Source organism: Rhopalosiphum maidis, chromosome 2 (assembly GCF_003676215.2).
Source record: "Rhopalosiphum maidis isolate BTI-1 chromosome 2, ASM367621v3, whole genome shotgun sequence".
Classification (NCBI taxonomy): domain Eukaryota; kingdom Metazoa; phylum Arthropoda; class Insecta; order Hemiptera; family Aphididae; genus Rhopalosiphum; species Rhopalosiphum maidis.
In genome coordinates, this window is record NC_040878.1 from 16838584 (window position 1) to 16850563 (window position 11980).

The following is an 11980-nucleotide window of genomic DNA, read 5'->3' on the forward strand; positions in this document are numbered from 1 at the left end:
GTATAGTGGTAGTATAAAGGGAGGAGGAAGTGGAGGAGGGGTAGAAGAAGAAGAAGTAATTTACGAGCTTTGCATAAATACGCGCGCGAGAAGGGTCAGATGATCGCAACGGCGGAGTGGTCGAGCGGCGCATTGTGCCGGTAGGAGGGTGTGCGACCGAGCGTTCGGGCGGTGCGTGGCGGCTGAGCCGGTAGCAGCGGTGGTTATAGCTGAGCAGGACGAAGTATGTAGTGGACGAAATACGGCAAAGACCGCGGCGTCGACGAGGGTTATTTGGCGGGGTGAAATTCGGAGGGATGATTTCAGAAGGGTCGCCGATCGCAGGAAGATGTGTACGGTGGGAGTCTGCGTATGACCCCTACGCATGGCCACCAGGCAGCGCACCGATCGAGAATCGTACCACCTCCACGCACGTCCTGCGTCCGAGAAAAGGGCGCGCCGCCGACTCGATCGATACAGCCCGACGAGCCGGGATCACCGAGCTACCCCGAAAAACCAACGCCCGACGTGCGATACTCCGGCGACAGACTCTAGGCAGACAACACCGCTGTTCACTCGCTTCATTCTGGTCAGCGGCAGCCAACGAGCTGGTCCTCTCTCGCACTGCTGTTGTCGCCACCAGTGATGATTCACTCGCCAAGCAGGACACTCCACTGCTGCTACTGTCCGGTCGTACTACGCGACTGTATGGTAAGCATGAACACTTTTTAAACTTTTTATTTTATTTCAATAATTTCAATAATATTTTTATTCGTTTATTCGTTTATTTTTTTTTTAATATACATTTACTAACTTAACTTTCTATTATATTTTCTTATGATAATATATTATATATAATATTGTACACTATTACTTATATAGTTTATTTTCTTGGAAATAATATATATTGCACATTATTACTTATATAGTATTTAAACGTCGAGAACAAAAATATTCTCAAAATTATTATTGTATTTTTATTTTCAATTTTTTAAACTTTTAACTTAATTATAAACGAATATTTCGCTTAATATATATATATATAATCTTACATACATAAAATAAAATTATTCAAATCAAATATAAAATATACTATCATAGAATTTAGATATTACATACACAATATTGTTATAATTTTACGAATCGGGTGCAGATGGTTATTATAATAATAGATATATGTATATATATATATAGTTATAATATACAAATATATATATTTATGTCTTAATACCCATGTACACACAAGCGAGGGTTTTATCATTTTATTTTATATTTTTTTTATTCGAATACTTATTATACTTAACGGAAACCGGGTGGCGGTTAATAAACGTATAAAACGTACGGATCGCGTGCGTTCACGGAGATTAGGCGCGTCGCGAGAGAAGGGCTGCAGTTAGGGCGGTCAGCGGCTTGGTCATGACAGATGGGTGGGTGGCGGGATCGTGTTGGGTGGTGGTAGGGAAGTACACTCGCCCGGCGCTGAGTAATTTGCATTCAGCGGCGCTCGTGCTCGACGCCGCCGCCGTCGACGCCAACGCCTCACAACACCTCCGTTCCTCATCATCGTTGAGTATTGATCGCGAACGCACAATTCACCCTTTTCGGTAGTGGAGGAGAGGAGTGCGGGGGCGTAGGGGTGTGTCGCGTATATAATATATTATACTTGCGCGCGTGTCGTGTTTTTTGTTTTTATTTCTCTATAAACGATTTATCGTTGCGAGAGAGAATAAGCGAGTGGTAATTGTCGTCATCGTTGTCGTTGTCGTTACGTGAAAGAGAAAAATAAAATAATAATACGAGAAAACGAGATTAAAAAAAAAAAAATCGCGGACCCTTCTGCATGTACGCGGCGACCCTTTTTATTTTGCGTGTGTAATGCAGGGTGAAGGGAGAGAGTTCGTTGACACATCGCGGTCATGTGTAAAAAGGGGACGTTGTCGATGACTAACGCGATGAAATCACGGACAGACAGCACATAGCTGTTTTGCGAATACTATCCGCGTGCACACAATATATACACACACACATATATATATATAAAGCCGTTGCTTTTTTACTTTTTTCCGAAATAGTGTCTATTTACTTTTAGTTAATTTTTTTTATTACGCCTTATCTTCCATATGATGTAGTCATCGTTTTGTGTTCTTACGTATTGTTTCAGAGTACCATTTGGTCGCGTGGTCACTGTACAGAGGGCCACCAAACTTCATCATCACACGGTGGTTTTGGAAACCGTCCGTCTTCGGTGTAGTGATGCTCTACATCTACCCTGTAGATCCGAATTTGTTTGAAAAACGGCGACAAATTCGGTTCTAGAGAGGTTTGTGTGGTGCATATTCCTTACGACCAGAATTTTTATCGTCCGTGTGTGGTGGCCCCGACGGCAGTTTAGTTGTTATAAATATATCATATTATATTATGCATTTTTACCTATCATTATTATTCATATATATTTATAAGAATTGTTCATCAACATAAAACAAATTATTTTGTGTACTTTTTATATGACTGAAATATACAAACAATTATTATAGCTGCACATATTTCAAGATTTAATCTCAAACATTTTAAGAAATTAACATTACCAATAAGTTGTTCTATGGTTTTTATTACGATAATGTTGTAAACTTGTAAATACTACGTACCTATAGGCAAAAATAATTTGAATTGTATTATTAAATTGTTATTTGTATGAATATTTGTTGTAAGAAATAATATGTTTAACATAAGGTTTTTGTAAAGTTATATTTGAATTTATATTTATTTTATTTAGTCTTTATTTATATTTTTTATGTTAATACAATTTTATACATCATAACATATGTTACTTTTATTTTTGGGTGCTTTTCATTAGGTGAGCAGTGACTAAATAATATATAACTTGCCACTTGATGAAAAATATCCTAAAATGGAAGTTAGTATTATTATACATTTAATTATTTACAGATTAAAATGCAATTTTTTAATCAGATAAATATGATTAATTATAAGGTTTTGTGAAGTGATAGTTGTATTTATTGATATCCTATTCATTATTTACTAATTTACTTATATTTGATATTAGTAGAATTAGATTTCATACCATAATATGTTACTTTTATTTTTGGGTGCTTTTTATCTAGTTAGCAATAACTAAAAAAATACTTGCAACTTGATGAAAAATATCCTAAAATGAAAGTTATTATTATAGGTACCTATATGAATTATATTTTAAATAAACTATTCGTTATAACTTATAAAAACAAATCATATTTTAAAAATATAATTTTTTAAATAAGATAAATATGATTAATCATAAGGTTTTTATGCGATTTTTGAATTTATTTTTATCATATTTAGTATTTACTTATTTAAAATTTGACTCTGATTTACCTACTCTTTTTAGAAACTCACTTTTAGAACATGAATTATTAAACTAAAAAGACATTCATACATGAAAAATTGTATTTAAAGTATCCGACAAATATTCAATTTGCTAGTAAAGTGATTTAAAATTTACTTAAATACTTTATTAAATGGTTTTTCTCGGATGTATTGAATATATTTGATGTAGATGATTCTAACTGCACCTCTAGTCACTGATGACTGACATCAAATACATAATACTTATCACTTATCATACATGCATACTAATGACTATTCTATTATCATACTAACGCAAAAAATTAAGATATGTATATAAATACGATATATTTAATTTTAAATTATAAAAACGCCCACATAATATAATTTATATGTAAAACCATTAAAAGTAGTAATATTAATATACAAGGTGATTCATTAAGCATACTCACCTTTAATTTTTCATCTCATATTAAAAAGTCCTAAAAATTCTGATTTTTGGAATTTTCAAGTACATATTTTTAACATAGAGACCATATTTTAAAATTTCGAGATATATTTTTAATGTACTGTAGGAGTTCCCTGTGGTGATACAAACATTTGTTGTTCAAATGACAACGCTCCTTTTTTACTGAATATTATTTAGTGAATAATTTTTTTTTTTTTTAATATTGCTGTACCTAATTTAAAATTTGAAGAATTATTAAGTTTTTATTTAAAAAAAATTAAGACATATAGTGTAGTATTGTTTGGCCACAATCACTGATTAGCCGTTACTAGCTCTCGGGACAGTCACTGTCCTACATATAACAACATCACGAATTCCACAATCCTACCGTAATAAAAAACAAAAACCCATAGCTAATAATCATAATTGTCAAGATTTAAGTTCCAATATCAGATCTAGCATTTATAGCATTTATTATACTTGAACCATTTTTATGAATTATAAATATTGATTAGTTAATATGAATAAATTATTAATATATTCAAATACTATATCTCTATTTTTATTCCAAGCCCATTATGATGGACCTAATATTTGCTAAAATATTAACTGTATAAAAGAGAGGTGCTATATAACACTTCCTAAAAATAGAATAAAAAAATCTGATGAATTTTAAAATATGGCTTATGCTCTTTAAGTATGACGAATTACCGTAGATACTTGAAATTTTCGCCAAATGTTTATATTAGCATTTTCTATTCACGATACAATTATTAAAATACTTTGAATCTTATTGTGCTACATTTGACTTTATCGTACTCAGATTCCTTTTTTACATTCAAAGTGGTTTCTGAAAAATTTTATATACACTGCAAAACTCGTTGCCGGAATTTCAAACCCATCATGCAGCCGTGCAGGTTAACATTTTTACATAAACATTAAACACATAATATTGTAAACGAGTAGGTATACACGTACACTTGTCAATACATGTAGGTAGGGAAAATACTCGTAAACAAAATGTATATAATAATATCATTATAATTTATATTATATTCTAACCACTTCTATAAACCAACCGCATTAGATATTATTGTCTTCGAAGTAACAGAGAATCGTAATGATAATGTATTAATATATAATATGGACGATATTAAACTTGATAATGATAAATAATAGGTATAATAATGATGACAAACACGCCACTCAAGTGGGGTTAACAGCAAATACTACAACATTTTTTTTTGTGTGGGACATTGCAAGTATATACTTAAATGTACAAATATTTATCTTTTACCTGTATAATGTGTTAATACCGCGTATAACCTTCCTTGTTTTTCACTATACTAACAAACTACAGTGATTTTACTGATTAATGATTACTGATTATAGGCCTTATTTAGGGGTGCAGCGAGGTGATATAAAACAATAATATATCAAACGATGGATTAAAAACGTTTTAGTAATACTGAGTAATAAATAAATACTGTATAATCTCAGCGAAGTTATAAATTCATAAATCCTTTGAATCTTTCCATAATAGAGTATGTTATGATAATATTGATATAGGTATTATGTTATGCGTTGCTGTGGTCAAAATCGTGGCTATATAATAATAAATAATTTCCCAACGACGTACATTTATTGTGTTTTACATTAGCCATGATAGAATACATATTATAATTTATATAAATTACAAATACTAGAATACCTTTAGGTACCAATGTGATTATTGTAGAATATTAGAATTACATCGGTGAAATTATTATACTCATCGTGTATTATAAGTTGTAAATTGTATTGTATAATATTATGCATATTATAATATAGGAGTTTCTGGTTAAAACTATATGTTTTCCTACATAAATATTAAATAAAGACATATACCTACTTCTATATATAATATATAAATATGTATTACAGTCACGCATAATATTACACAAATGCTAATCGATTTTAAACCCTGCGTGATTTACTAATGAGTATTCTATGATTCTATGATAGTGACATAGTGAATACCGAATTAGTGCACAATATAATGAGGGTAACTATATAAAAATATGCTGCTATATAAACACATGATTATAAAATACACCAAAGGCGTGCAATTTAGCCATTTAGATGATTTTAACAAAATACTTTAGTTAGATTTACTAATAAATTTAGTACTTAGATTCAAGAATAACGCAAATCGAAAAATATTATTCTGTCAGTAACCTGTTTTGTATGAAAATTCGATGTCTGCAATTTGGTCTTCAGGTTCAATCAGGAACTTTCCACACAATACAATTATTTCATATTATAATTACCTACATTAACAACTAGTTTATTATTAACGATACTTGTGCTAGCACCGAGAACATCTACTACGAGTATAAATGCATTACTTTTAAAACGTATTCAATTGTACCTACAAATATTATAATTTTTTTTTTATTTTTACTTTCACAATATTCAACCTATTACGTAGATAATTGAAAATAGATGAAATTTATATTAGTGTGGTTTTAAATGTATTATTAATAATTATTTAAAATATATAAACCAAACGTATCTTTTTTATTAACATAAAAACCTCTTGCACAAGTGCAAAAATCCACAACTACAGAAAATGTATCTATAAAGAATAATTGGATAAATAATATCGTAATAAGGTTCCCCCAACCACGTAACAATACGTTTGTTAAAATTTTTATATTATTTTTTAAATAATTGTTTGGTAACCTTGGTTACCAAAAGTTTGACCATTTTTGCATTGTTTTGCGTATAGGATATTATGCAGGGTGTGCGCTGGCATATACTGAACAGACTGAAGGCTTGAGGGCAGAAGCTTTTATTTTGATGAGCATATGACTAAAGTCCCAAAATAACACCTTTTGAAAGTATAAAAAATAAAAAATATGTATTAAATAACTTCCATTACAAATGTTACTTTTTTGTTAAATAATCCTGTTATACCCTGTATATAAGTATGATTGATATTAAATAATTCATTTATTTTTTAAAATTTTTATATCATTCATTGATATACTTAAGAGACAAGAATCATGCAATTAATAATTATATACTTTTTAATAAACATGCCTTTTTAAAAATCTATTTTTATTTTTCAACACGAAAAAAATGTTTTAAATAAGAAGTAGAAATAATAATTATGGTAATCATAAATATTTTTAAAACAATAGTATGAACATTTATTTAGAGACTTATTTTATATTTTTAAGGACATTTTATCAGTTGTATACTCTGTGAACAAATGAGGCACATGCTTATGATTTTTTGCTCAAAATCGTTTTTCATTGTAAACAATGATTTATTGAATTCAAATTTAACCATTATAGTACCTATTCAACATCAAATTCAATACCTTTTGTACAGTAGAGCATTTACCTGCTTGACGCCTTTTTTATTGTTATCTTCTGTTAAGTTTCTTTTCTCAATTTTGAATCACAACATACATTTTTCATTTCATATTTCAAAATAGAATATTTTTTGGAGGCATAAAAGTATTAATACACAATAATCGAAAACTTACTAAAGTATAAGTATTTATAGTTAATAAGTATATACAAATAGTTTACAGAACACACTCCAGTGCCTTTCCATTTCACTTGTCACTCATATAAACTTATGTAAATTACTCATATAAATAAACACTTATAAAGTTAAATATAATTAATACCTACTAATCATTTGAAATTTGTTTTTTATTTATAATACATTTTTGAAAAATATTCTACTTTTGAATATGAAATTAAAAATGTGCTCTGACATTCAAAAAATTAAACACGTTAGAAAAAAACGCTTGCCAAGTCAAAGATCAGCATGTAAACTTTCTTGATTTTCAATTTTTATAAATTTATTAATTGTTGCAATATGTATGTATAATGTATTTTGTTTTCATTTTCATTTAATGAGATAGATTTCCGAAACCGCGGAAAGCGGATTTTGTTGTTTGGGGTATTGTTAGATTCACATTGGCTAGGATAAGTGCAGTGAAGATTTTCAGAACTTTATCTTTTATAGTTAATTCACTATAGAGCTTCAAAAAAAGTTAAAACACATTTTATTGGGTGTTTTTACTTTCTTTTATATTTTTCAGCTTTATAGCTTTATAGTGAATTAACGATTGAAGATAAAGTTTTGAAAACTTTTACTACACTTCTCCTAGCTAATGTGAAACTAACAAGACCCCAAATAACAAAATCCGTCCTCCAGTTTCGGTAATCTACCACACTAAATGAAAATCTAGAAAAAAATAACTATTTTTTGACTATGAAACTTATATAAATTTTTTTTGAAAATTTTTAACCTCACATTTTGTTTTTACATGATAATCCCTTTTTAATGAGCTATCAACCAACTTTTCAGCTATAATAGCTTTGGAGAAAAGTTAAAAAATATAAATTTTGGGACTGTTTACGCCGACGTTTTTGTTGATTCAAATAGTTATACCGCTTGGGTATATCATATCGGATCTCTCTCTTTATACATTATTTTATGTTAAAGCTAGCTTAATTATCCACCTACGCATTACAACAGACTTACATGTTTATCATTTTCCTATTTAACACAAATTTTTGAAGTTTCAAAAATTCAGACTTTTTTCATTTTAATTACCATACTTATTTGATTAAAATCAAGAAAGTAAGAGTAAATTACTATTGGTAATAATAAAAAATATATTATTTTTAATATCTGTTCAAAAAAAATTTCCAAACTCCAATGGTTTTAAACATAATTTATTTAGTATTTACCTTTAAAATAATCACCCTGTATTAGGTATAATCCAATAAGCGCGTGAGTGCTGCCCGTGTTTGTATGTGTTGTAAAATATAAATGATTATAAGAATAGATACGACTCAGCTGTATCACCACGCGTGCTGATGTACACGCACGCGAGCGTAGGTGGCCTATAGGTACAAGTCACCGTCAGACTTTCGTCGCGGTGTTATTTTCCGGTGCAGCTGTCAGGTCGGTGCGGCCGTGCGTGTACTACCGGTGTACGAGTACGATCGACCGATACATAGTCGCCAAGGTATATCATAATTATATAGGTACATTAAAATAAAATAATGCAAAATATGTAAATTGCAACGGATCTTAGACCTATAGGACCTATGGTTCTTATAATATGTATATGTACCTTAAAATTCTAAAAAATTAATTTTTGAATAATTTATGGAAAAATTGTAGGGGGGACATTCTTAATGAATCATAGTAACATGAATTTTAAAAATTAAAAATTTATTAATTTCATTATTTTACATATTTTAATGCTCCATGCGTCGCTCAGCTAGAGTGAGCTAGCCTCAAGTTTTGAAGGTATCAATAACTTCGTCAACGTCTACATTGTATGCTAGTTTCTATTCTATGAACATAGTCAAAACTTCAAAATATTATCTAAACGCTCTTGCTAAATGGCACTTGTGCGTTTAGTTATTATTATGCTTAATTTCGAAAATGATCTTTTACATGAATAAGTCGTCACAAAAACAACTATGAAAGATTTTAAAGCTTTAAATAAATTACAAAATATAACTTCTCTACTGGCTCCAGACTTGGTTAACCAATTCATCTACTTTTTACAATTCGTTTTATTACTTTCTGATTAGTGTGTTGATAATCTAAAAAGGCAAATCTCAATTTTCAAATAATAAGCAGTACATATCATCTTGATCATGTAACATTTTGGTGCGAATAACCCTATCACAGGCCATAATCGAAGACAAACACTAAACATAAAAAATTGGGTAACTTGTATAATCTTTCAGTGGTATTTATTATTTACCGAGAATAGTTATATTGGTAAAATAGTAACGATTTGAACTATTAGGTTAAGATTCCTAATCACACTTTTGACACATTTTTAGATATATTATAAAATGTATGAAATATTTTAATTTAGCAATTTTTATGGGAACACTAACAGGAATAAGAGAGACAGTTGCATACTCTGCCATTCACCCATCATAGTATTACATATTATGATATGGATAGAACAAAATCATATAACCATATACGAATAGGATATTATTATATTTTATTAGGTACGGAAATTCTGAAATATATTTCATAGTGTACAATAATATTATAACCTATGTCGATTTTACTTCCGGGCGATGGTATTATTTGGTAGTTCGAAGATACTATAAGTACGATAATATAAAATAAAATAATAAATAATAATATATCTCTTATACCAATGCGGGGAATAAATAGGTAAAATAATATTTTTTTGTTGAAAATCGACCGGTGTCCAAACGTCTCAGCGACATCTGCGACATAGTTATACGACTAAACTCGTTATGCGTTTCAGTACTAGAGAGCGCTGTAGATACTACCATTTTGAAATATCAGTTTGATATAATATTATTGATCATAACAAATTTAATATTATATTAGTATTGATTTAATATAATGCGTGTTTTTTCTGATAATCGCCTTCTTTGGGATGACAATAAAAAAGATTCGTCGTTCAATTTTGGAGATAGCTCCTGATATTAAATTGAATCTAATTGATATCTTGAGTAGATCAAACATTTTTTTTAATATCGGAAAGATTAAAAACAAAAAATAAAGAAAAACATGAAATTTTATGTTAAACCGGTTTTTGATAAAATGTTTTCTTTTTTGTTAGAATTCAAAAACGAATATTATTATAGTAGGTATAATAATATTTTTCAATTTATGATATAAATTCAAATATTTTGACTTTCTTCAAGCCATTTATAGACAAATCTGAATTGTTGTTTTTTTTTTTATAAATGCTAATATAAAACTTACGAATTGGTTAAAAAAGCTTGAAATTGTAATATAAGGTCGTAATAAGTTTTGTAACCTAATATATTCAAAAATGTTCTATCACAAAGTCAATTTTTTTTTGTTTAAAGTTTTTACAACATTTGATATTCATTCATAAAAAAATTATTGTCCTTAAACATTTTTATTATTATTTTATTTTATTTTATTTTTTTGTAATCAAAAACCATAGATAACTACTTGAAATTCCCATCAAATGTTTATGTTATCATTTTCTATAAATGGTAAATTGGTAAGAATCAAGACAGAATAAGATAATTATTATTTGTTCTTGATCAAGTAGACAAGAACAACAGGAGCGTTATAAATAAAATGAATTATATAGATTTATAATGTTTAATTGTGGTAACGTGCGACGTTCACATGACAATTACTATGACAACTAAGAATGCCAAATCTTAATATTATACATAGCATCGAGTGGTACTGCGCTTATTGTCGTGGCTGGCTATCTTTATATCAATGTAAGACACGCGTTGTCTGAGTGATTTGGACAGCCGAGAAAAAATATTACACAATAATATGTTTTTATTCTGGTGATAAATAAATAGTTACAAACATATTCTGCAATAATACCCATAATTTTCAAAATATTTTGATACTATTTTTAAATTATTTAAAACTTTTGACATTTTTGATTTTTATAAATATTATATAATAAAAAACTAATAAAAAAGTAAAAATGATTGAAAATTTAACACAACATTCCTAAATTGTTTATTTTTCAATCAAAAATATCAATGAATGTAGAGTAACAATATTTTTTTTATTAGCATTAAATTTAAAATTTTGACAAAATTCATGAAAATTTCGAAAAATAAAAATTATTTTTTAGTAAGAAATTCATAAAAAAATCTGTTTATACCTAAGATTTTCAAATTTAATACAAGGTTAATGTTGTATATTTATGTTAATTTTTTTTTATAAATTAATAACATTATACGTGGGACTTCCCTAAAATTTATTACGTAAATTATATTATTATGCATAGTACTATATCGTCTATATCTACATGGCTACGCAAAGACATTCTATTAAATATTATTTATACAATAAATCTATTTTTATTCTTTTATGTTATTTTTGCAGAAAGATGTTATTACATTTTTAGTTGTATAAGTTCATATAATATGGTATATAATTACATTTATTATCAAAATTAAATACTAATAAAATAATAGATACATGCATCTACATTATATTCAATATTGCAATATTTTCGGAAATATGATATCAAATTACCGTAATATTAAAAGTTTTTAATAACTGTAATAGCTATATCAAAAAACCATCATGAAAAATACACCTATAGTGCGATATGGCCGACAGATAGTCCTTGCTTAAATTCCTTTTTGAGCACAATGATATTATAACATTGAATTAAAATTT

At 28.6% G+C, this 11980-nt stretch overlaps 1 protein-coding gene across 1 annotated transcript; it reads left to right on the plus strand.

The window, feature by feature from the left end:
• Positions 1-296: 296 nt before the first annotated feature.
• LOC113551028 lies at positions 297-2624 on the plus strand. Its single transcript, XM_026953029.1, has 2 exons — positions 297-690; positions 2141-2624. Exons 1-2 carry the CDS (start codon positions 297-299, stop codon positions 2293-2295), a joined length of 549 nt encoding a protein of 182 aa, XP_026808830.1. The 3' UTR covers positions 2296-2624.
• Positions 2625-11980: the final 9356 nt, after the last annotated feature.

What these genes read in the sequence shown, in the direction of transcription:
- LOC113551028 (XM_026953029.1), top strand. Translation starts at nt 297, where the DNA reads ATGATTTCAGAAGGGTCGCCGATCGCAGGAAGATGTGTACGGTGGGAG. An exon ending in TCGTACTACGCGACTGTATG is followed by an intron (nt 691 to 2,140) that starts GTAAGCATGAAC and finishes GTATTGTTTCAG; the next exon opens with AGTACCATTTGGTCGCGTGG.